Source organism: Solea solea, chromosome 21 (assembly GCF_958295425.1).
Source record: "Solea solea chromosome 21, fSolSol10.1, whole genome shotgun sequence".
NCBI classification, from domain to species: Eukaryota; Metazoa; Chordata; class Actinopteri; order Pleuronectiformes; family Soleidae; genus Solea; species Solea solea.
This window is the reverse complement of record NC_081154.1, coordinates 19079872-19106414: the sequence shown is the minus strand read 5'-3', so window position 1 is coordinate 19106414 and position 26543 is coordinate 19079872. Positions and strand designations below refer to the sequence as shown.

Here is a 26543-nt window from a genome sequence, read left to right as displayed (position 1 = left end):
TCTATCTCTGTCTCTGTAGATGCTTTCACACACACACACACAAACACACACTTTTGGCCAACTTTACAATTATATACATCCTTTATTAAAGGAATAGTTCATGTCTTTATCTCACTGTGAGACAGACTTTTCCAACAGCAAGTGGGTAAACCACTCACTCTCCCACACCAAACCCCATAGAGAAAATCAGCGATTTTAGCTCACAGGGACCTCAGTGACACAAAGTGACCACACGAGGCAGCAGTAGACCAGCAGCTCCTGTGTCCCCGTGAGCTAAAATCACTGATTTTCTCTATGGGGTTTGGTGTGGGAGAGTGAGTGGCTTACAATCTTTTTGTTTTTCCAGCAGGTAAATTAAGTAAAGTCACACCCCCTTTTATCTCTTTATCCCACCTCTTGCGGAATCTCACGTGGATTCCAGCAAAGATCAAAAACGTGGATCATTTTTGAGTGAAAAACCCTTTTGTTTTGAGTTCGTTTATCGACCTGTTCATTTACACGCGTCAGCATCCGGCACCAGACTGTGAGTCTAAGTGGAAGAGACAGTAAGACACAGCACTGAGAGAGAGAGAGAGAGAGAGAGAGAGATGTCAGCAAATAGACCTGAGGGAGAGAGAGACTGAAAATAGAGGGAGATGCGTGGCAGCGCTGAGAGCACGAGTGAAGACAGACAGAGTCACAGCCACTGCTGCAACTGTAAGAGCCAGCATGTGAAGCATGGGATTATTTCCAAAATCTGAAACCTGGATCTGACTCCAAACTGGACCAGGCACATAATTTTAAAGCGGACCCGCCGTAGATTTGTTTCCACAGTCCTGAGACAGAGAGCGCTAGACTCAAGACGCCGGACACGAGGACACAAGGTTACTTTTCCCCAGGACCAGAGACACAACAAGGATGTTGTCAAAACTGATAATGTGTGAAACCACGGATCGGATCCAAAGTGTGAACACGTGAGAAGACCAGAAGAAAAGGAGCAAAGTTCGCAGAAAAAGGAGAACTAACTGAATTGACCAATCCAGTCAGAAATTGGACAGTTTTCTTTAATCTATAACTGCAAATCCACCAAATGAAAATTGAGGGGGTTAAAATTCGTCAAACGGACATCGTTTTCATTGAGAGGAAATCGTAGATGATCAAAGTCAACGCAAGATTTTTTCAAAAAACCTATCTTAAGGCAATGAGGTAGAAAATGATAACAGATTAGTCCAATCTGGTCCAGAACCGGAAAGTTTGTCCCCATCCAGAACTGCGAATTAGATCAAATAAATAAATGAGAAAAGGCCAGAAGAAGTTCAGATTACTCAAATAGCTGTTTTCATCCCAATCTGAAAAGTTGATTAAAAAGAAAAGTGACAGATTGAGTTTGACGGTTCACTTTTATCTGGAGAGATAAAAATTTGTAAAAAATATGACTGGAATTCGTAAGAAAAGGACCAAAGTTTGCAAAAACAAGAACTAGCTAAAGACAATGAGGTAAAAAACTCGACAAAATTACAGATTAAGTCCAATCTGGTCACAAAATTGGACCGTTTTCTTTAATCTAGAACTGCAAATACGAAGTTAAGATTTGGGAAATTGCTGTTTTCATCAAAAAAGTTACAGATTAAGTTCAATCTGGTTGGGTAGTTTGCTTTTATCTAGAAGCGTGAATTGGACCAAAAGGTGAGGAGAGGCTAGAGGACGTAAACATTTGTCAAACAGATGTTTTCATCTTGACTTTTTGTCAAAGCAAGATTTGCAAAAAACGAGAACTATTTTAGAACAATGTAGTTGAAAATTACAGATTAAATCCAATATGGTCTAAAATTGGACAGTTTTCCTTTAATGAAAGTATAAGATTAGAAAGGGTCAGAAGAAGTTTGTTTTCATCCCAATTTGGTAGAAAACTGTGACAGATTAAGTCCAATCTGGTTGGATGTTGGACAGTTTGGACACATGAGTTGGACCAAAGGGTGAGGAGAAGCTAGAGAAAATGTTGTTTTCATTGATTTTTGTCTGGAATTTTGAAGAGAGGGACCAAGTCAGAGCAAGGTTTGTGAAAATGAGAACTAGTTTAAGACAGCAGGGTCAAAAATTGGACAGAAAATTAGTGATCAAGTCCAATCTGGTCAGAAATGTGATTGCTTTCATCAGGAACTGAGAATCAGAAAAAAATAAGAACTATTTTAGGATAATAATTGTATGAAGTTGGACAAAACAGTGACAGATTAAGTCCAGTCTGGTCAGAAATTGGACAGTGTTCTTGACTGTGGATGGAAGGACTTTGTCTTTAAGACAACGAAACAAGAGGAAGACGAACAACAACTATCAGGAACTCACAAAATCAGACTCAAAAAACTCAGATTAAAGACTTGTTCGTTGATTGTGACAGTTGACTTTGACTCACCTTCGATTGACGAACTCTTCTGGCTACGATGAACTGCGCAGAGACTGTCGGAGTGTCGGGACACATGAAGACGGACGTGGAGCACTTGCTATGCTGAGGGTGTCGGGCAACGCGCCGGCTCCGTCAGGCCACGAGTGGCGTTTCCAGTGTTCGGTGGGCGTGGACTGCAGCGACGCCGAACCTCGTTGCATCTGGCTGGCAGTGTTGCGAGGCGTCTCGCCGCACACCTCGCCACGGAGAATACCCGTCGCATCACCACGGCGACGCAGCTTCCGGAGGGTCACACAGCACCATCGCCTGACCTGGGTAGGAGGGGACACGGCAGTGTTGGGCCAAAACCAACAATTATTGGATTTCTGAGCATTTTTGTTTTCTCGTCAGTGTTTTTATCAAAATATTTGACTTTATTTTGTAGGATTTGTTTACTCCGTGTTACCGTATTTATTAATAAACGTTACTGAGCTAAGAGACGTCACAATACGCTAAATTTCCTTGCAGTTATAGTTCTAATAGAAAGTAAAACATTTCAATCAGAGCGCCCTCTAGAGTCGTAATTCCAAGTTGCCAACTTGACCACACTACTCATGCCACAAGTTCACAATTTGGCAGCTGTGTGAGCATCATCGGAGTGAATGTTTTATTGTTTTTTTACACACAGTACCGTCCTACCGTCTGTGGACACGATGCTAAAGGGTGTTTTGTATAAAATACTAAGTCATTTGTTTGTTAAATGTACTAAATTAGCCTGCAAGTTAGCAAACCTAGCTATAATGCTAAAATTAACAACAGGATAACTAAAATTTTTAACCTGGAAAACTGGATTACTCTGTCAAAACATATATGGCTAACATGCTAAATTAAGTAGATTCAGAGAAAAATAACAGGATGATTCACAACACGTTTGTGTCCATGCAATGAATCCAAGTCAGGTTTCTTGTTCTTTTTAAACAAATCTGTTTACAGCGGATTTGTTTCATGACAACACAGTAAATAGAGCGATAGCATAAATGTGGACAGAGCTAAAACATATTATACAACAGTGTGACACATAATATATACATAGTGTAAAAGTGACAGAAAACATGTATTTAAGGTGTATTTTTAAGTAAGTTTGTCCCATATGCTAGTGAGTGGAGTGAGCTGTTATGTTGTCTATCTTTATTTACGGTCATTTATAGCAGCGTCTCTAATGTTATATAATGCGCTGGTTTAAGAAAATGGAATAACTAAAGCTTTTAATTATAAATAAATAATATAAGCACTTAAATGTGAGGATTGGGTTTTTGAGCTGAGAATAAGAAAAAACAGATTTAATGGGGTTTGAAAAAGGACGGTGAACATCCGCGACCTTCGCACACAAACAGAGTGAAGTGATCCCAGTGAACAGGAAAGGTTTGGGGCAAACTGGCGGAAGAATCATCCCAGAGGAAAGAAACACACCTGTCCACATTCATCACATCACAGTTAAAGGAAGTGAGGAGTCGCCCACAAAAAGTGCTGACGACCAGCGAGAGCAGTCAGATCAGCACTTCACACTCAAGTGGACGACAAAAAGCACTCGAAAATATTTCTTCTTCTGCTTCTTACTAGTTCCACATACTTAAACCTAGAAACATTGTTCAGTTCATTCAGAATTTTGGAATATTTCACACTTTCCCCAAAACATTTAACACAATTTTAACTAAATTTCGACCGTCATGGTTCGATCAGACAGAGAGCAAAGTCTGAGGTTTTCACTGTGTACGTTGTGTGTGTGTACGTGTGTGTGTGTGTGTGTGTGTGTGCGTGTTATGTAACATAGTACTGAGGGGGTTGTTGAGGAGTCCGATGCCCTCACTACGCACAGATTCATGTGGCTTTATGTAATCTTGTGTATGTGTGTGTGTACAGTGGGCAGATGTGTATGTGTGTCAATTCACAAAAACATCAGTAAACATCACACAACCTCAACACACATCTTATATCCTGATTTCAGTGTTTTTGAAGTCATCCAGGATCTAAACATACAATTTGTGGGTGTGTTTTTGTGTGTCCATGATATCAAAATAATGTTTCACGTCTTTATCTCATCGTTAAGACAGATTTTTCCAACAAAAACTCACTCTCACTCCAAACCCCATAGAGAAAATCAGTGATTTTAACATCACAGCACACAGGAGATGTCGATCAACTGCTGCCTCCATCACTAAGTTCAAATGTCTTATTTAATGACTTCGGCTTTTGTTCAGAGGCAGCAGTAGACCAGCAGCTCCTGTTTCACCATGAGCTAAAATCACTGATTTTCTCTATGGAGTTTGGTGTGGGAGAGTGAGTGCTTTACAAACCAAATCTAACACTAACCTTATCCTAACCACAATTCAATTAAACTTAACCGGTTCCTCAGGAATTAGGTCCTGCTTCATTCGGACCGGGTTTTGGTCTCCATGAGTTCAGATTATGATACTTGTTATTAATCATACAAAGAGAAGAAAAACAAATAAATGTAAAGTCATTAACTTCCCCGTGTGGAAAGTGTGCGACCCCTCCCTGGAACTATTCTTAGAGACGAAGGTTTCCCCACATCTCACCTCCCTGGAGCTCCACCATCCACTTCCTGTCTCAAGAAACAGACTTCCTGTTTTTGTTGGAACTGCCCTGGTGGTTTTTCACATTTGCTTTCTTCTTCTTCTTCTTCTTCCACTTTTTTGTCGTTCTTTGATGAAACCATGGCCGTGACATGGTCACTGTTCAGGTGATTTCCTTAAAACAAAAACCAAACAGGTGAACAACGGGAACACAAAACATAAACATCACATTGTTTTAAAAATGTTTGGCTCAATGAGCTCCTTATTGCTTGAATTTTTTTTTGCAAATTTATCCCTAAATAAAACACACATATATTCAGCTTCTTATAGTTCAAGTACAAACTTCATTCAAGGTTCAAAACGTTCTGCTCAACAAGGACAATTTTTTACAATATTACATTGATGGTCTGGTCTAGTCGATGGTCTGGTCTGTTCTGGCCTGTTCTGGTCTGGTTGATGGTCTGTTCTGGTGTGGTTGATGGTCTGGTCTGGTCTGGTCTGGATGATGGCCTGGTCTGGTTGAAGGTCTGGTCCGGCTGATGGGTCAGTCTGGCTGATGGTCTGGTCTGGATGATGGTCTGGTATGGTTGATGGTCTGGTATGGTTGATGGTCTGGTCTGGCTGATGGTATGGTCTGTTTGATGGTCTGGTCTGGCTGATGGCCTGGCTGATGGTCTGGTCTGGTTGATGTTGCGTTCCTTGTTGTTGTTGGACCGCGTTCACCTCTTATAAAAAAAGGATGTTTTTATTCACAGTGTCAGTGAAGGTAACGCTGCCTTTGTCTATTGTTCACCTGATTTTCCAGATCACTGTTTATGAGCACTAATAATAAGTTCCTGTTGTTCCTCGCCTAGTATTTATAGAAGCTTTTATTTTTATCGGAGCCACTGTGGACTACAGGGTAATAAACGTGATGGAACCTGATTATTGGAGCTTCCTCTCTGGACGGAGGAAGCCTCCCAGAAATTCCTGGCATTGGTGGAATTCGGATCTGGGCAGTGCCCACGTTTACGCCCACATCCACATCCACCCACTCCCACTTCCCGTGAAAGTGTTTGGTGGAGACGCAGTCACACATGAGTTCAGTGAGTGCGTCGCAGGATGAAACTCGAGGTCGTCTTTGACTTCCACACGCTTAACGTTTATGATTCCAGGAGGAAAAGTTGAGTGTTGATGACTGAAGCTTTTTTCTCCTTCTTCTTCTTCTTCTCCGCAGGCTAAAGGGCGGAGAGATGGCATGGTGTCGTCCAATGAGAACAGGCGTCGACCGCTGTCATCAGGTGAGGTGGAGGGCGTGGCCTGGCAGGGGCCGCGAACCATTTTCCTCCAGAAGAACTCGCAGGGATTCGGCTTCACTCTGCGTCACTTTATCGTTTACCCGCCAGAGTCCTCGCTCCACAGCATCAAGGTCAAGAGAACTCTGTTATTACTACATTAATATACGAGTACTTTTTAGTTATTGCTATTTAGTTATAGCTATATTTTTCAGCAGAGTATCTGTCTATATCTATAGTATACTATATTATTATACACATATTATATATAAACTAATTTATAACTCATTTATACTACTCAAGTAATGGTTGAATTATATTATTACTACATTTTCACACAAGTACTTAGATATTACTATACTTTACAACAACTCAGTTGAAATTACATTATTAGAACAGAACCCCAATATTATTATACGTAAACAGCCATTATTACAATCTTCATTATTACTACATTAGTTCTCAGGAACCCAGTAGTTTGTTACTACATTATTGGAGGAGAACTCTGTTATTACTATTATTAAGTTGAGTGAAGCCTGTTTTGGGTGTAATGTGAGCTGAGTGGCCCCCCCCTGTGGCCCCTTTCCCTAACATCTGCCCTGTGTTTCACCTACAGGATGAAGAGAATGGAAACACCACTGGATCAGGTGAGTGTTACCTGTTCTACTGACTAAAATTAGGGAGACTTAATAATTTTTTTTCTATTTTTCAATGAATCTCTGTCTCCCCCGCCCTTTCCTTCATTTACATTTTTATTGAATTTAGGTAAATAACAATGGGTTAGGGTTAAAGAGTCTGCAATTCACTGTCCTATGTTCAAATAAAAAGTGCAGTAATCATGTTACTTTAACAGAAAAACAATATTTAGATAGTAAATGATAGAGTAAATGTAATAAGTGTCCACTGAGACGTTACGTAAAGTCAACACAAAGCTGAGTAATGAGTGGGAGAATGGAGGGTAGTGAACGTTCTCTTGGGACTCATTAAGATCTATTGAATCTATTGTTCTGGTTTATGAAGTGCAACTGCTGAGAATGTGTGTGGGTACTTTTATATACACATGTAGGTGGAGCTGACGTATGCTTGTGTGTGTGTATTTGAAGCAGGTCGGCGGCAATCTCGCTTGGAGCCAATGGACACCATCTTTGTGAAGAGTGTCAAAGAAGATGGACCTGCCCAACAAGCTGGACTGTGTACAGGTAGAATAAGTTATCCACTCTTCAAATCTCATCTGAGTTAGTTATCATTAAGGCCCCCATTCACACAAAAACAAAACTTAAACGTTCTTTTTTGTCGTGTTGTTAAAATTTGCCGCAAAAACACGGCATTGTTTCAGGAAATGTCCACAATTGCAAATACAAGAGCAAGAGAGAGGTGGGACTATGACATCATCAATTTCCCAAAATAGCGTATCATTTGTTTACATGAAAACACAAAGGTGTTGTGTCGGACCCTGATGAACATCCAAAATTTATTTGGTAGATTTTTGATGGACATTGGTTTATGAAAAGAATCTCTAATGTCTCAGGATAAGATCTGAACCAATACTGTACTATACTATGACTCTCCTTTTCTTCAGTCGTTGGCTGTAGTCCAGAATATGACCTGAATGACTGAGAACCTCCACCGACATAAACAAACTGACCACTAATCCAGATCTGCACCAGCGTTTAATGGGTTCTTGCAATGAAAACAATAAGCTAAAAAAAACAGTTACAATAGCTCAGCATATGAAAAATGTTGCATGTTGTATTGCATGATTATTGTATGTGTCCAGGTGACAGGCTGGTTAAAGTAAACGGGGAAAGCATTCTTGGGAAAACCTATTCTCAGGTGATCACACTTATCCAGAACAGGTGAGGGGCTGCTGTTCCTATATATTATTTTAATGTCACATTATTTCAATGACCTCTTTTGTTTATTTGTTGACATATGCTGATTGTCTTTTGTAGTGAAAACATTCTGGAACTCTCTATTATGCCAAAAGATGAGGATGTGTTGCAGTTGGTAAGTGTGAGTATGATCTTTCTTCTATTTTCTCTTCTTTCCTCTTTTTTTTTAAAACTATGCAGGATTTGTTTTACCCTAATGTAACATCTTCATAGTCATTGTGATGGTTATTGGGGACTGTCTCTACTCCCCCTACAATCTGTTAGTGGAAAAGTTGCAAGATCAGGGCCACCAACCTGGAGTCCTCAGAATCAGAAGGCTCTCACAGTCTTGGGCATCGTGAGAAGGGGGACCAGACTTGCAAAGTTCCACTTTAAGAAAGTTAATCAAGTTTCAGTTTTGGCCATGCAATAAAAATCAGTCTGTAGCGCAAAGAAAAATCTCTCTGCCCTCCATCTGTTCCTGCCATATTTGTTCTCTCATCTTTTCCATCATGTTTGATAATGTTATCCTAACTCCTGTCCACAGGCATTTTCCCAGGATGCCTACCTAAAAGGTAATAAGCCATATTCAGGCGAAGCCCAGAACCTGCCTGAGCCTCCATCTGCCGGTTACCCCTCCGCTCCTCCAAGCATCAAAGCCTCCAAGCATGGTCACAACCACCACATTCTCCCAGACAACTGGCAGTGTCGATCCACCCCCACCATCTCACCACTGGACAACCACCCACCTGCTGCTTCTACCCCCATCTCCGGCTGGTCCGGGGGTCCGGAGAATTCAAGTGGTCACTTTGCCCAGTCAGGACGGCACCGTGGAGTCTGCTCTTCAGCTATCAGTGCACTGGACTTTCACTTTGCTAACCACAATGCTGCCATTGCCTCCGCAACACTGCCTGCACCAAGGAAAAGCCGCCTGCCAGCCTCTGCCCGTGCCCATGCCGACGCCCTCTGCCACCAGGCTCTGTCAGAGTGGTACTACAGCCAGGCTGAGGCTGCAGAGCACATGTCCCCCAGACACCGCAGTATATCTCAGGATCGTTTAGTGGAGTTGGGGTTGGGGTTGGCACTTGGTCCAGGCCCTACGTCTGTTCCCACAACATCCTCAGAGCAACGTAGAAGAGAAACCTTACTGCACCACCACCAGGCAGCTGCTGCATCCCATGATTCCTTTTGGCAGGGTAGCTGGAACGGTGTGTCCGGACCAGGAAGCAGGTCCTGCTCAGAGAGCCTGCTAGCAGCTTATGCCGACTATGAACACAACTATGAGCGTTCTGTTGAAACGCTGGCACAAGCCTCTGCACTGATCCTACCACGTTACGAACACATCACACACAGTTCCACTACAACAAAGTTCAGCAAACAGACAGACAATAAAGCCTCAGAGGGATATCAGCACCAAACCACAGTGACTCCTCCCATCAAAACCTCCTCCTCAATGCCTCCAATTGGTAGGCAGCCAGGTCAGCAGATAGCTGAACCCCAAACAAGGAGAGTAAAAGCAGAGGAACTGGTTGGCTACAAAAGCTACAGTCCTTCTTTCTCCCGCAAAACTGGTCATCTCTTACAGCAGGCCCACTCCTTCAGAGAGCCCGGCTACAGTGGCCCCCACTTAACCTGGAACTCTGGCCGCAGAAGCAGTCCTGCAGACAGCAAGGAGCAGGTGGTACCAAGGCCCCAGTCCACGCCAACCATGTCTGGATCAGAAGAGGAGCAAGTTCAGCTGGGGGACGACAGGGAGGTCATCGCTCCCATCTCTGTGAATCAAGAGGTAGTCCTTAGGCAGAAGCCTCCTGCAAGCCGCCGGGCTCCTGTTCAGGCTCTTCGTCATTCTTACTACACATCACATGTGGACTCACCAGAGCCTCCTGGATTGACACCTTCATCAGGCACTCCCTCTCCTGTGTCTATGGGGCCCAGCCCAAAACACAGGGCCAATGGGAGCCTGGCACAGCACGCATTTGACTCTTTGTCCTCCATTCCCTTCATAGGTTAGTGAGCTGTCTTCTGTAGCACTTCAATAACTTAGCTTACTCAAAAATACCCTGCTCATGCAGTGGAATATTCTTACATTAACTGGTTTGTATTTCTGTAAACAGGCACATCTATGTTTTGTATTGTCTAATGCTTCAGAGTGTAACAGATTTTCATATTATTCTTTCTGTTCTTTTAACATTCTGTGTCTGTCATACAAATGTCTATTCTGCTCGATAGTGTCTGTCTTTTAAACTTAAATACCCTAACCCTAAACCTGTCCAATGTTTGTGTCCTGTTAAAATTTTTCCTAAAACAGAGCTGCTCCAAGGCAGAAACAACCTCATAGGTCAAATAAAGTCAGTTTTGTAGACTAAATTTAGCACAAAGCCTGGAGAGGCTGTGCTGTTTTACAACGTAGACACTAGCCCATACATAATATATGCTGATATTAGATCACTGAGCGGTAAAGCACTCCTGACATTCCCAAACCAGGTACTCTCCTCTTCCCGTCAACCCCTTAGCCTAACATTTCTAATTAAGGCCAATCTGCTTCAAGCCTTTGGACTCAGATATAAATGTCTGTCACTTCAGTTGAGGTGAATCTGCCCCCAGAGCAGCTCAGCCTGAGGGAACTCTGTTTTGTCTTAAAATCCTCGTGTCTCACCCCTTTGTCACTCATCTGTGATGACGACTTTGCAGATGAACCCACCAGTCCTAGTATCGACCTAGAGGCCTGCTATGTTCCAGCCTGCTCTGTGGTGTCCGGTTCACAGGCCTTCACTGTGGCCACCCTCACTTCCACCTCTGTCTCCCCCACCCTCTCCTTCATCTCCTCCTTTGTCCAACTTCACTGTCAGGACTGCAGTGAGTCTCACTCAGTCTCTCTAAATACTCAAAGGCTCTACATGTTGCCGCAGGACGTTATCATGCTCAGCTAAAGTTTATGCAGAACTTTTCACGTCAGTCTTTTCTGTCAATAAGTGGTACATTATTGTTCAGCCTTAGATTCTTGTCTCTACCATGTCTCTATCATGTCTTGTCTCTACCATCGATTCCATTTGAAACCCTAAGCATCATCACTTTTTCTTCTCTGCTCTGACTCAGTCTTTTTGTCTCTTCAGGAAGTATAAAAGGACGCCGCTCCTCTTACCTTCTAGCTATCACCACTGAAAGATCCAAGTCCTGTGATGAAGGGCTCAACAACTTTAGGGAAGAAGGTCGAGTCTTCTCGTAAGTCAGAAACTAGTACATACCCAAAATCTAACTTTGTGGGGTGCATCCTTCCATGGACTCATGTTGTTAGGCCATATCTTGAACTGAAATTTCCTATTTGCAATTTATCAACAACACTGATGCTGTCAATGCTCATGCTTCCCCACAGCAAACTACCAAAAAGGGTCAAGAGCTTTTTCACCGATGGGGTAAGTCACTAAAAAAAACATTACACTTGACCACAAGTGCAGAATGGCTAGAATTTTGCAGCAACCAAATCAACTATAAATCCTATATTTTAGTCTCTGGAGAGTCTTCGAGCTCAGGAGGAGGCCCGGTCCAAGCGCCACTCCACCTCTGAACTGGGAACCATCACCTTCAGTGATGTGCGCAAGGAGGGCTGGTTACACTACAAGCAGATCCTCACAGAGAAGGGAAAGGTACAACACTTTAGGACAGTTGCTGTTCGGGTTTGGGATGTTTTAAGTTACTTCAACTAAATTTTTTCCATCTGTCTCGTCTTCTTTGTAGAAAGTTGGCAGTGGCATGCGCCCTTGGAAACGCGTCTTCTCTGTGCTGCGTTCCAATTTGCTCTTCCTCTACAAGGACAAGCGGGAGGCGGTACTTCATGGGGCAGGGGCGGGGCCCAGCCAGGACGAGCACCCCCCAGTGAGCATTCGCGGCTGCCTGATCGATATAGCCTACAGCGAAACCAAGCGTAAGAACACCTTGAGGCTCACAACGCAGGACTTCTGCGAGTACCTGCTGCAGGCCGAGGACCGGGACGACATGCTGGCCTGGATTAGGGTCATCAGAGAAAACAGCAAGACTGATAACGAGGTAGATCTTCTCACCTTTTTACATCTTATACAGTTCATGCAAACCCAAACTAACTCATACTTTCCATTTGTCACAGGAGATTGGTTTCTCAAGACAAGCTCTGATCAACAAGAAGCTTAACGATTACAGAAAACACAGGTGAGCATTGCAGATTAACGTCTGTCCTCATGTCCTGTACTGTCCTTCCTTCAACGTTCAAAAATATGGACTGATTCATCTTTGTTTCTCTTTTTTGATGCAGTCTGACAGGTGGCAAACCAGATACCTCTCCCAAAATCCATCGCATTAAGCCCCCCTTCCTCCTGGCCAAGACTGACAACACCTTGGTGTGCCGCTCTTCCAGAACAGGTGAATTCATGAAGCATATGATAAGCTGTAAACTGCTAGTTAACTGCCAGCAGTGCAGGTGTTACAGGTCTGAAATATCTCAACAACTGTTGAACGGATTGACGTGACGTTCGTGGTTCACAGAGGATGAACTCTGATGACTGGTGCTGTTAAAATCTGTGTCCTCAGATGACAACAAGGCACTGTGGGGCATCAACATCATGAAAAAAGCCAAGAAGACAGCCAGTCCAAAGGCCTTTGGCGTGCGACTGGAGGATTGTCAGCCAGCTGTCAACCATAAAGTAAACACCTAAACAAATAAACACCACCAACAACAAAAAGAATCAGTGAACTCATATTAATACTTTTCATTGAAACACACCCCTGGCATCTCCCTCTGCAGTTTGTCCCACTGACAGTGGAGATGTGCTGCACCATGGTGGAGGCGACTGGCCTGGACTACACAGGCATTTACCGGGTCCCGGGAAACAACGCCATGGTGTCCAACCTTCAGGAGCATCTCAACAAGGGCCTGGACATCAACACTGCTGAGGAGGTGTGGAGAACGGACCCCCCAGTTTGTTTTGACAGATCATTGTTAATTAATCTTAACCATACTGAACCCTCTCCTCCGTCTGTCTCCACAGAGATGGCAGGACCTAAATGTGATCAGCAGTCTCCTTAAAGCATTCTTCAGAAAATTGCCTGAGCCTGTGTTTACTGATGGTAAGACCAGTGTAGCATGATCATTATGAACATGTACAGTGTGTAAATATAACTCTGCACCTCAGTGATACAAATAAATGTCATTGTACGTTTCATTGTACAGACAAATACAATGACTTCATTGATGCCAACCGAATACAAGACGCAGAAGACCGTTTGAAGACCATGAAGAAACTAGTATGTGTCTCTGTTACAGATTCTACTACTTTAGTTATTCTATTTGTGACATCCTTTACTCTCATCCATTCCATCTTTATCCAGATCTGTGACCTTCCAGATTACTATTACCACACCCTCAAGTACCTGGTGGGTCACCTGAAGAAGGTGGCAGATAACGCTGAAAAGAATAAGGTAACCAAACCTTCTCTAATTAAATATTATGGTTTTGTGTTCGGAATAACTTAGGGAAATTGGAAGCCCATGGCCAAGCAGAAAGGGAATTTGGCTTGTAAATTGCTGGTTCAAATTTCCGCCAGGTCAAGGGCTGAGCAGGGTACCCAATCCCTAGTACTCATTGTAGATTGAACATTGACCTCAGCCAAGGGGGAGTCACATCCATCGTAGTCCTAGTGTTGGTCCCAAGGCCAAATAAATGGGAGGATTGGATAGATGGGAGTGTTCCATTAGGAAGGGTATTCGCCATAAAAGAGCCATACATGACGCAATTTTATACGGTTCTCAGATGGAGCCAAGAAACATAGCCCTGGTGTTCGGTCCCACTCTGGTGAGGACATCAGAGGACACCATGACCGACATGGTCACTCACATGCCTGACCGCTACAAAATAGTGGAGACACTTATTCTGCATGTAAGATCCAACATCTTTTTTCTAAATTTAACACCTCGACAGTTACAACTACTCTCGTGTTAACGGTACATCGTCAAATTGTTTGTCGTTTCCTCAATAGTACAACTGGTTCTTCAGCGACGGAGAACTGGATAAGGAAGAGAAGGTAGAATTGTTGTTTTTTTGTCTTATTAATTACGATACCCTTGTCCCCAAATCTGTGAGTTTATCTCTGTTTTTGTGTGTGATGTGTGCATAGGCTCCAGAGGATAAACAAGAAACGCAGCCTGTGCCCAACATTGACCATCTGCTGTCCAACATCGGAAGACCAGGCATGCCAGGGGAGGCGTCTGGTGAGGATAAGTTACAATCCAACACTTTGATCTGATCAAATTTGGTAGGATTAACTATCAAAACAACTGAGGCCAACATGTTCATGAGGATAACTCAGTCAGCTATCGCTTGTCCTCATTAACTTTTTTACTGTACCAAACGTACCTGGAACTTTGGAAGTCTCAACATCTGTTTTCCAAGGAGGTAGAAGGGTTCCTGTAGACTTTTGTTTCTAAAGCCCACAACCATAGGTGTTTATAAATGAGAACCTCACCATTTTGCCTTTATCGCAAAAGACAAAGTAAGAAACTTACATGCAAACATAGACCTTCCCCTCAGCTTGGCTATTAGTGATGACTAACGTTAACCCTCTGACTCAACTCAGTGTCTATCTTTCCCAGTAGATCTTTGTACTTATTTACGTCAGCTGTTCTGTCTCTGCTTGTAAAAACTCACAATGTTTCCAACTTTCTCTCAATTTCTCCCCTTCTTGACCCTTTTACACACTTTAGCAGAGAAAGTGGATCAGCCTCTTCGGTAGGAACAGGTCTTCTTCTGTTTTGTGTTTGATTAATAACACTCAACTCATTCTCCTTTCCATTCTTTTTGGTTTCCCACTCCTGTACCATAACCCATTTGCATTGATGAAGTACTGGTTTTGTGTGTTTTGATTTGCCAGATATGACACATGTGTACCATGCCTAACACCACCTGTTGCTACTTGTTCTTGTAATGGCATGCTTCTAATTAAATCTCTATTATATTCTCTTAGATTCCACACCCAGCGATTCACTTAAGTCAAAGGTAAGCACAAATACCTCTCTTACACTTTAAGATCATGGATCATAAACAAACATGACATATATATCACTATGATTTCAACTTTTCAGCATTCCTTGAACTCCAAGAAAGACCTGAATGCCAGGGACTTAATGCCCAAATCCATTATCAGTGCTGTGACCAGAAAACGTAAGAAATGCCTCAGTACTCACTTGCCGGGCAGCAGCGAGGACGAGGACGCTGAGCATGAGCCAGTCAAAGCCAGTAACTGCAGGGCAGGAGGCGGCGGCGAGGAGGACAGAGGCGAGGAAGAGGTCATCAAGGGAGAACATATTCCTAAAAAGGAAAAATGGGATGAAAAGGGAAATGGGGTAAAGGATAAAGAAAACCTAGTGGGAATAGAAGAGGCTGGAGGGGACGTAGAAAAGCAAACAGGCACTGGAACAAAAGACCCTGAAAGCGAGAGCAGGCAGACAACGACCATCCCGAGAACTCGACTGCAGCAGCGCCCCCACAGTTTACTCTACTTGCATCATCAAATCCATGCGACATACCCGAGACACTCACCTGAGATTAAACCCGCCTCACACACGAGAGCTGACAATCTGCCAACACGACGGCCCACCGTCCCTCTCTGGATCTCCCCCAACAGGCCTCCCAGCCTCTACCACACTTCCAGCTTTCAAGGAACCCAGCATCCTGACTGGAACCAGCCAGTGCCAATTCGCTACAGGAAGTCGAGAGGAGGCAGGACAAGGGCCGTGTCCATGAATGTGGACCTTGAGCTGGGCAGGAACGATGACAGAGTACGAGGGTGGAGAGCAGAGAGGGTGGAGGTGATCAGAGTCATTGAAGGGGCACCAGGTCAGCATGGGCACATTGGAATTCCTCAGGATTCAATTGCAGGCCCCAGGTCAATTCAGCAAATAGATCCCATCCCTCATCTTGCCCAGAGGGCTCCCCCTATCTCATCCTCAGGATGGATTGATCACACCTCTCCAGGATCATCCACAGTAGTTCTGCGGAGATCGGGACTGGATCCACGTGACAAGACAAGAGCCCGTCGTCGCCATACAGTGATAATCTAAACTTAGTTTAACCCACTAATGTATTGCCAAGTTCTCAGTAAACACTGGATCACCCGCTGTAACCGTTACTAAAGCAAAAAGTCTGTCACATTACTTGAAAGGTTTTGTCCTTCTTGGGATTTTACAGAGATAGCGTTTAGGTTTCTTGAATTGAGATTAGTGCCATTAATTTTTAAACATTTGCTTGAGTGTCATTGATGTCCTTATACACTGTACAAATAACATTAGGGTTAAGTTCCTGGTATTGATCCATAATTCCATTATAACCTTTCAGAACAATTTAAATCAAGTGGTCTGAGAAACCTAGACATCTGCTCCACCTCTAAAAGTTGCAGGCCTATGGCGCTTTTCCACTGTACATTTCCAGCAGGACTCAGTACGGCTCGACTCCACTCGGTTTGGTATCGTTTTCCATGACTTCATAGCTCCTCCTCAACGTGGACTGAGTCGTTAGCGTAATGGCTGCGTGAAACTGCTGTGACGTGGTTTTATACGTGACACAAACACACAAACCTGTGACTTGTAAAGCAGTTGTTTTGGGTTTTACTGAATCATTAGAATCAGTTTGATTAAAAAGATTCACAGAATTGTTCAGTACTTCCTGCATTCCTGAACTGAAATACCACTGAACGTAGACTTCTCTGTTTAACATTTTAGACATTTTCTTGGAGATTAACGCATGTTTTCAGGGATTTTAAAGTCTTAACTCTGATCTACAGTTGATCTACAGGCTTTGATTCTTGTGTCGGATGTCGCACTCCTGACTTTTTAGTGACGACACTCTCTGAGCAATCAGTGGCTGCCACATTTTAGTGTTGGCTCAGCTCATTTGGAACCTCGTCTGAGCATGTACAAAAAAAACAAACACCAGGCACTATCACTGATGGAAAAGCAGAAAAACGAGAATAGCCAAGCTGTGCCGTGTCTTACTGGAACTGTGTAGTGGAAAAGCGCCACTCGTCTATCTGCACCTGGTCTGAAGACGTGGTTGTTTGGACATGACCCAACATATATTTCTTTACAACAATTGTAACAAGCAATACCTTTAACCAACTGTGGGGAGCCCGAGAGTCACTGTTAAAATATTCCAGTTATGTTGAATGAAGATTTAACAAATTCTGGTGAATGGCACAGTCCGTATCCTGCGGCATCAATATGAGGACCTAGTTTCTAAAAGTTTAGGGACGAGAAACTGGACTATGCGACTTGGGCATTGACTCCTTCCAGCTTCCGCGGGACTAAAACAATGCATGCACACAGTCCGTCATACGTGATGATGTTTGGAAATATGCAAATCCTAAGTGTTCAACACAAGCCTGTTCTTCCCTATATATGTATGTGTGTGTGTGTGTGTGTGTGTGTGTGTTCGCAAAGACAGGTCAGAGTTTTGACGAACTGTTTGAGGCAGCTACGTGACGTCATGCCAAAATTATTATTATTATTAGTTGGGTTTTTTGGGGGTCGTTGTGTTACACTACTATTGATACTTATATCAGTGTTATGCAGACGCTGTCGTCATGGCAACAAGTGGACATTGAATGAATGAATGAATGAACAAATAACCCCCCTTAAACCGCAAAGTCTTACCTGATATTTTCACATTTTTCAGTGCTCCATGTACGTGTGTGTCTGACTGATGTGCGTGGACCAATTTTTTTTATTAACAGTTGTACAAAGAAAAAAAAGCCTTGTTAACTTAACCTGTGTATATACATATTATACATAATATATTAAATTATTTGTTTTGGAAATGAGCGTTCAAGTGCTTTTGTGTTTATTTTTCTGTAGTTTCACAGTATGTGCAGAGGAGGCGCTAATGAGACTGAGGAGTTTCAGTTATCATTATTATTTTCCCATTTCTTTTTTGGTTTGTTTTCATCTGTAAATTGATCTGTTTTGCGGATTTTCACTCCGCAAAACAGATCAATCACTGCTGACATGAACGCCGCCACAGCTTACTCAAAACTAATGTTTACATAGAGTAGTTAAAGGAACAGGAACAGGTTTGTTAACTCATTTCAATCAGTAATATGCCACGTTTCAAGGGTTGCAAAATATTCAAAAGTGGAAATAAACTGGAAATTTTCAAAATTGAAGATTGAGAACTTAAATATAGTTGGTTAATAATAAACGTAATCCAACGTAATCTTTGGCTAAAACAATCAGATTTGATGCAAATACAGTTAAATATCAATGATACAAACAAAATGTTTTTATTTGTGTATGCCACAGTTTCTTTAAATTATTCAAAAATGTCCATTCAATTTCCATAAATGCCCATAATTCCAATTGAAAGTTTCCTATGTGGAATATTTCCAAATTTCACTTTATACCACCAATCATAAAGTAACAAAAAAAATAGCACGGAAAGTAGAATTAATTCAAACTTGATTTTTTGGGAAAAGAGACAGTCCGAATTTGTGGGATAATCCTTTTCTAGAATATTTGTTGTTATACACAGTTGTAGTATTGTGTATATGAAATGTCTGTTTAAGGTTAGTTGGTAAATGTCTCAACACAAATGAATTAACTCTTAAGAGTTCCTGTAATAAAAATATATATTAATTTTTCCTCTTTAAATGAGTCAAATATTAATAATATTTTGGGGAATTTAACCCTTTAAAGGTTTTTTTTATTGAAAAAAACTACAATATTTTTTTGCAGTGTCACGTTTAAAAAAAAAAATCACACATTTTTTCCTTGTGGCAAAAAATGTCAGCTTTCCAAAAGCTGCTGTAAAAATATTATATATTAATATTTTTTCCCACTTTAAATGAGTCAATCTTTTAATACTTCATCTTGAAATAAAAATCAAATATTAATAATATTTTTGGGATCTAAACCCACTTCTTTTATCATTAGATGCTCAAGGAGACGAAAAAAGAGCTAAAATCCAGATTTGCTGCTACAGATTAGAGACACTTCATGCTTCTGGTCTTAAATCCAGATTTTTAATTAGACCGCATGCTTTAGGGTTTCTACATGACTGTTCACGTTAATTGGGTAGTTTGAAATCAATTATTATTTCCTATATAAAAAGACGATGAATTGCACACACTGACATTACACTGGGATTAAATGTAGTTTAGATGTACACTGGAAGACAAAGTGTCCTCTCTGTTAATCCAGAGAGCGGCTCCTTCATGTTGTTGTGCATAATCCACAATTGTTGAGCTATGGAAACAGACCTCAGTATGTGTTTCCTGCTCGACTCAAGATCCACTTCATCAGTTTTAAATCAAGATTCACTTGTAGTGAGAGAGAGAGAGAACGTTTTTCTGCTCCTGAGCTCAACAGCACAGTCAGATAACTCCTTCAGTCCACAGAGTTCGCTGGAAGGACACCTTCCCATGAATTCGTGTTGGTATGAGTTAGTGCTCGTACCCGTGAGTGTGTTGGGGGGTTTGCATCACAAAGACAAACGGCTTCTCTTCTGGGCTTTCCTCATCAGGTGGACGACGCCCTGAGCGACAAACGGCCACACGAGGAAGAGGAGGACGGTCTGACCCGACACGTCAAACGGCCACCACCTCTCGTCCTCCTGACAGAGAGAGAGAGAGAGAGAGAGAGCTCATGATTTAAGGTCACAGATTAGAGATGAATGATTTTACTGTCAACAGTAACACACACAGACACAGACTCTAGTGAGGAGTCACAATGCGCTGATGAATCTTTGTCTGGGATTGGACGCTCGTTCCACGGAAGTCCTGAAGTTCTATTGTAATGACAAGTACATGTGCACAAAGCTCATGCTGCTCTCCAGTAGAATTTTCTAAATATCACAAACTCTATAAATCATGAGCTACATGCACCAAATTCTGTCGGCGACGACAGGATGGTAAAAGAAGGGTTAACCAGGTAAGAACAGTTGCATCATAAGAACAGACAACACAGAAAACCACCACAAAATAACACGACACAAACAGGTCACAAATAAGATTGACATCAGACATTTTCAAGTCCTTTTGACAGTTGCTGCAGGATGTTCTCAGCTTGGTCCAGATATTCCATCATGTTATTTAAATAGCGACATTTGTGACCACATTTCACAGAATTTCAGAATGTTCTGTGTTTGTTTTAATACGAAATGATAAACAGTTCACAAAAAATATTATTAATGTTTGATATGTTTATTTCAGGATGAAGTAGTTTTAAAATATATATATATATAAAATATATATATATATATATATATACATATAAAGATATTAATATATTCATATTAATAATATATTATATTAATATAAATATATAATATTTTTACAGCTGCTTTTGGGAAGCCGACATTTTTTGCCACAAAGAACAAATGTGTGACGATTTTCTTTTTAAATCTGACACTGCAAAAACTGATTGTAGTTTTTTTAGTTTTTCACGATTAAAAAAACCTTTAAAGGGTTAAAATAAATGTAAACAAAAAAACATATATGTAATATTTGCAGACAGACAGACAGATATACCTCATTATAATACATATATATTTATATGTATACATATACATATATACACATATACATGTGGTGGGTCGCATGATATCAATGGAGGGGAAAAGAACAAAATGGCTGCCAGTGTCTCACCTGGTGTTGTGAAGAAGAAGCTGCTGCACACTGCAGACACTTTCTCCACTCTGAGCCCTGAGCCTGTCTCTCACACACACACACACACACACAGAGAGCAGCAGTAATGTTAACATGTGTATGATGATGATGATGATGATGATGGTGTTGGCAGTGGACACTCTTACTCACATGTGAGGCGGCGAGTCTCTCCACCACCTCCAGCCGCTCCATCACGCTCCTCATGTCTTCCCTGAGCCTCCGCAGAGCCACCATGATCTGCTGCTGTAGCTGGGCGTCGTGGATCCTCTCTGCTCCGCCTTCTGAGCCGTCACCGCCTCCTCGGCCGGCGCCGCCTTCCCCACCGCCGGTGCCGCCACCACCTGGGCCCCCCCACCTGGGCCCGCCCTGAGGAACACCGCCTACAATACGACAGCGCTGATGAACAACACGAGTGAAACAGACGTGAGGTGAGGTGTGATAAGAAAGCGGCGGCGGCATCACTCACGTTCTCTCCAGCTGTGGCGAGATTCTTCTCGGCCGCCATCTCGTCTTCTGTTGGCTGGGCCCTGACCTTTGCCGTCACCGCCTCCTTCTCCACCTTGACCCGCTCCGACCTGACGAGCATCCAGACGGTGACGCGACTCCAGCGACGCGTGGCCGTTCTGAAAACCGTTGATGAGTGGAATCTGCGAACAAGATCAACTAAATTTTAATAATTAAAATTTTAAATTAAATCAGCTTCTTAAATGTGAATATTTTCTACTTTGTGTCATTTTTCAGCTTCTTAAATGTGAATATTTTCTCGTTTCTTTGCTCCATAAAACAAAGAAAATCATTCAAACTGAATCATCTTTGGTTCATGGACAAAAACAAAGACATTTTCAAACGTTTTCTGGCATTTTACACACCAAACAAGTACTCAAACAAGTAAGAAAAAAAAAGGTTTGTTGCATCCCAACAACAAAATACATCAATGCAGAGATATTTATTAATAGAGATATTTATATTTTACATAAATATATAAAATGCACCTTGACGCTGCTGAGCTGCTCCACTGAATCCACAGAGTCGCAGAAGATCTCACTCTCTGAGTCGCTGGTCACCACCGGACACTCGGACACAGCGGAGTCTGCAGCGAGCTTCACCTCATCGAGCTTCAACTCCTGATCCTGATCCTGATCCTGATCCTGATCCTGATCCTGATCCTGGTCCTGGTCCTGATCCAGATCCAGGTCCAGGTTCTCTGGGAGAAGAGAACCCTCTTTAGGCTCTTCCTCCTCCTCATTGTTCATTTCAGTGCCTTCACTGCCTTTCAGACCTACAGTGACAGACAAACACTGCATCAGTGACATCTACAACTGCAACTGTTACTATCGACTGTTTTCTCAATTAATCCATGAGTTTGGTTCATAACATAAAGTCTGAAAATGTCAGAAAATGTCTAATAATTTTGGTTTGTGGACAAGACATTTGAGAACATCGAACAAGGTTTCTCGTACAAGAGAATCCAGTTATTTTAACGCTTCAAAGACAGTTTAATTAAAGTCCACATATTGTTGATTATATAAAAATAAAACTGACCTTCTCTGAGGGTCAGCAGTGACTGTGGAGGTCGCGGCATGTCGTCAATGACCAGGTACAGAGGCTCGAACTGATGGAAGAGCGACACTGTCTTCTCGTTGATGGGCGTGGTGTCGATGACCTGCGAACCAGAGGTTACTGTGAGCTGCTCAGAGGCAATGTTTCATTCATATTTAAAAATGATGCCAAAGAGCTGATGTCAACGAAAAGGAACACCTGTCTGTTAATCCCATAATTGTCCAACAGTTTTTAACTTTAATGGTGTTTGGGTAAAAAATGCAAGAGATATCGGTAGAAATGCGACAGATATTTCACTAAACGACCTCTCTTATCAAAGCCAAGAGCCCTTTAATGACTTTAAACAAAGCAAAGGTTAGAATTTCATACGCTTTAACGGTATTTGACAAGAAAATCTTGAAATTTTGTTTGTTTCCTTGTTCAGGGGGTTTGTGTCAATTGCAGTTCTTTGTGCTGTGTCGCCCTCTAGTGGAAACTGAAGAAAAAGGGAGAGGCAAAGTACCTCCTGAGCTACTCTCTTCATCTCGTCCACGTACGCTGCCATGGCAACCTCGCAGCTCATGTCTCCCAGGCGGCTCCACGCGTCCCTGACACACACACACACACACACACACACACACAGTTTAAACCAGAGGAACATTCAAGCACAAAAGGCAACGTACGGCTCTGGGAACTATGCCAACATCGCATTTTCGGCATACCTGACCTCCATGTCAAGATTTTTATGCACGTTAAAGCCTCAAAAATTACCACAAACCACAGATATAATAATAATCTGGAGGATTTCGGCCCCTGGTTTTTCGTGCTCAGGCTCTGATTATACTCACCATTTGTAGCGACCTACTGGATCCCAGAACGCGGGTCGTGGCGCTGTACATGGTCCACACACGGCCTGTTTGTAGAGGCTGTAAAAACGCAGCATCAGCTCATACGACGGTCGATACGAGCCTGAAACACAACAGACACACTTTTTAAACTTTTTCCTGATGTCTTATTTCTACAAATAAGTGCCCCGTTCTAAGGTCATTTTAATAATCGTCATTAGTTATTAATCAATTGACAATTCTCAAAAACTGCATAAAAAGTCACTAAAACCTTGTTTTTCATCCAAAAATATGATATTTTTTATTTTTAATGACCAGTTTCATGTATTTAACATTGACTTTACACATTATTTATACTGAAAATACTAGTATATAATTGCACTTAGAGCTGCAACTAACATCGTTTGGACCATAAAATGTCAGAAAAGGGTTTTAGTGTTTCTCACGTAGAAAGGATGATGTTCTCAAACGTCTTGTTCTTGTCCAAAAACTATTCAGTTTTAATGATTTCTTTGTTTTATGGAGCAAAGAAACAAAGAAAATGTGCACATTTAAAAGGCTGAAACAATCAGAAATCCTGTTTTAATCATGAAAAAAGCTTTAAATCGAGTAATTGTTTCAGCTCTAATTGCACTGCAGTGCAGAGATAAAATGTAGATTGGGAAAAAACAGACCATTAGTGTAGTTGTTTAGGGATTATTTTCCATTTTTTGGTCCATAAAATGTCAGAAAATGTTGAAAAATATTCAATGAAGACATTCTCAGGTGTCAATGAATGTCTAATGTTTTTTTGTTCTGTGGAAGCAAAGAAACCAGAAAGATATTCACATTGAAGACGCTGAACAATCAGAAAACCAAACATTAAGCAACATTAATGTCCCGTACCTCTTTTGGGGAGGTTGTGGATGACGTCCACAGCTGCCTGAAAGCGTCTCTGGTGATCGACGACAGGCTCGTCCATTGCCGGGACAGGCATGACACCGTGACTCTTTACAAAAAAACAAGAGAGGACTGATGTTTACAGGCGGAGCTGAAAACAGCGAGAGAGAAAAGGCGTCAGTCAGGAAGTCAGGACACATTCTTACGTAAAGCACATGTACTCAGAAGAACAATGAGGGTAGAGCTGTTCTATGACACACTCGTGTCATAGAACAGGTTCTTGGTGAATAACTCTGTCGTTCCCCTGGTTTTCAGAGAACGCAACAGTTTCACAGAGCAGTGACGTTAACATTCCATTTATTATCGCCTTTTAATATTTATTTCATTAGTATTTAATTTATTATTAAAGTGATTTTCAGCTCGAAAAATAAGTAAGAAAAAAAGTCAGAAAATGTTGATAACAAAACAAAACTTAACTATGATTTTCTCATCACGTGTGTGTATTCTTTTCAGGGAACTCTGCCTTTAATGTTCAACATTTTTACAGTGCTCTTTAAAAACGTTACAGCCTCTCCCCTCCACTTATTTTATGTATTTTATACATATTGTCTCACATTTTGTACCTGAAAAACACTTAAAAATACAGTAATGCTAATTCAACAACTGTTAAATGCGTGATGTGTGATAATAATTGGACTATAACACATGTAAACATGTTTATTAAGAAGATAGATTCCATTTAATAGCACGTACTATGCCTTTAACAGTTACACCATTAGTATTAGTTTATATTTAAATGTTTTCCAACTCATAAATGTCAGAACTTACATTAAATTGTTTAAAAAAAAGTAGCGTATAATCTAAACTAGCTTAATAATAAACGCTGTTTTATGATAAATATTTGTTTCACTTTCACTAAAAATCCACTGTGATTTTTGACAGAAGCAACATCAACAATGCTAAGTGTAGCTTAGCACACGGGCTAACGTTATTACCTCCGTGTATATGTGCGTGTGTCCGCCGGTGTTTAGCAGGTGAACCGAGTCCACTCTGGTTGGTTTGTTTGTTTGTTTGTTTTTAAAGTCAGTTTGTTTAACATACACACACACATATAAACACACACATAATCACAGACATATATAAACACACACACCAGCAGCTGGACTGACCGCTGTCACTCACCTGCCCTGATCTGACGATGCCGCTGTTAGCAGGTTAGCACAGACGCTACTTCCGCGTCCCGCCCCGTCACGTGACGAAATGTGACACGCCCATCTGGAAATTTAAAGCAACAATGCCACAAAAAGTCACGAAATTGAGAATCTAAAAAACCCATATATTTTTTTTTATTATTTTATTTTATTTTAAGAATTGCAAAATTATAGACGAACAATGATAATAATGATAATTAGTAATATAACAATACAAAAAATTTGTTTTACATTTTAGGATATTTATTATACTGTTTTATAATTGTATATATAACATATAATCAAGTACAATAGTCATAGTATGTAAAATAATACAGTTTGTTATTATTATAATTTCTGTATTGATTCTTTTAAAAACATATCAGATGACAGTTTCATTATAACACACTGTGTTTGTGTGTGTGGCACCATTGTCCTAATTACAGTAGACAGACAGACAGTATTAGAGGATGATCTATTTTCAGAGCTTTCACTTTGACTGTGATTTAGTTAAAATGAGAGCGAGACAGAGAGAAAGAGAGAGAGAGAGAGAGGGAGGGAGAGAGAGAGAGAGAGATTTGTTTCACTTATGGACACACACACACGCATACACGCACACTAATCCATTGACGGTAAGATCTGTCTGTTCTCAGACTTACAACAATAGCACCAGTAACCCGGAAATGTTGAGAGTCACCTTTCAAAATAAAACACCAAATAGAAATAGCGATGTCGTCAGGTGTATCATCATTATATATGACAATAATAAAGTACAAAAAACAGTAATTTATATATTATAATCTAGTCTTAAAGACGCGTGAGTCACATATACACAGCAAAAATATACACATATATACATGTATGTGTATATTTTTTTTCTCTATATTTATATATATATAGAAAAGACTAAATTAATAATAAGACTATAAAAAGGTAGAATAGAATGTACATAATAGTAATATTAATATTGTACAGTAATAGCAGTGCAATATGATTTATTTCAATCATCAAATCATTAAAGAGGCCATAGCATGGTCCTATCTCACTTATATGTGAGATATGGAGGTGTACTTCAAAAGTCAAAAATGTATACAAACGAGCCGATGTAAATGTCTCATCACTGACGCTTTCGTCAGCCGTGCTGTTTCAGACCAAAACCACACCCACAGAACACGGACTGTCTTGTGATTGGCCAGTTACCTGAAAGTGACATAATTGGCACGTCAGCTCTCAGACCCGCAGCTCCCCCTCTGGAAAGGCGGATGCACCACTAGCAATTATCAAAACATTGAGTAATTCCGTAATCCCTTAT

The 26543-nt window shown here is 41.3% G+C and overlaps 2 protein-coding genes across 11 annotated transcripts in view; one reads left to right on the top strand and one right to left on the bottom strand.

Annotated features, from left to right (window-relative positions):
* The window catches only part of LOC131448321 (rho GTPase-activating protein 23-like), a 34372-nt gene extending 16438 nt beyond the window's left edge, over positions 1–17934 (top strand). For 2 of the 6 annotated variants that reach the window (XM_058620669.1, XM_058620665.1), the window contains exons 2-24: positions 6170–6361; positions 6844–6874; positions 7331–7426; positions 8005–8083; positions 8180–8240; positions 8646–10104; positions 10790–10954; positions 11212–11320; positions 11472–11511; positions 11605–11742; positions 11834–12142; positions 12219–12280; positions 12384–12490; positions 12659–12771; positions 12873–13025; positions 13117–13195; positions 13299–13372; positions 13457–13546; positions 13878–14003; positions 14104–14148; positions 14242–14335; positions 15088–15119; positions 15206–17934. In XM_058620669.1, coding sequence (XP_058476652.1) covers positions 6170–6361; positions 6844–6874; positions 7331–7426; positions 8005–8083; positions 8180–8240; positions 8646–10104; positions 10790–10954; positions 11212–11320; positions 11472–11511; positions 11605–11742; positions 11834–12142; positions 12219–12280; positions 12384–12490; positions 12659–12771; positions 12873–13025; positions 13117–13195; positions 13299–13372; positions 13457–13546; positions 13878–14003; positions 14104–14148; positions 14242–14335; positions 15088–15119; positions 15206–16183 — 4632 coding nt within the window. In that variant the 3' untranslated portion in view covers positions 16184–17934. The remainder of the gene's footprint in view (positions 1–6169; positions 6362–6843; positions 6875–7330; positions 7427–8004; positions 8084–8179; positions 8241–8645; positions 10105–10789; positions 10955–11211; positions 11321–11471; positions 11512–11604; positions 11743–11833; positions 12143–12218; positions 12281–12383; positions 12491–12658; positions 12772–12872; positions 13026–13116; positions 13196–13298; positions 13373–13456; positions 13547–13877; positions 14004–14103; positions 14149–14241; positions 14336–15087; positions 15120–15205) is intronic. The other 4 variants (XM_058620668.1, XM_058620666.1, XM_058620667.1 and 1 more) reach the window with 4 other exon arrangements.
* A 446-nt stretch (positions 17935–18380) lies between these two features.
* acbd4 (acyl-CoA binding domain containing 4) lies at positions 18381–25282 on the bottom strand. Of its 5 annotated transcripts, none has more exons than XM_058620672.1 (10): positions 25224–25282; positions 24048–24192; positions 23166–23286; positions 22841–22925; positions 22321–22441; positions 21771–22057; positions 21245–21425; positions 20929–21158; positions 20758–20820; positions 18381–19724 (listed from the first exon to the last, which is right to left on the bottom strand). In XM_058620672.1, the coding sequence occupies exons 2-10, from the start codon at positions 24136–24138 to the stop codon at positions 19593–19595; spliced, it is 1311 nt and encodes a 436-aa protein (XP_058476655.1). In that variant the 5' UTR covers positions 24139–24192; positions 25224–25282; the 3' UTR covers positions 18381–19592. The 5 variants fall into 5 exon arrangements, with proteins under 5 accessions (XP_058476655.1, XP_058476658.1, XP_058476656.1 ...); XM_058620675.1 differs by having other exon boundaries at positions 24048–24150; positions 25224–25260; XM_058620673.1 differs by lacking the exon at positions 25224–25282 and adding an exon at positions 25195–25218.
* Positions 25283–26543: the final 1261 nt, after the last annotated feature.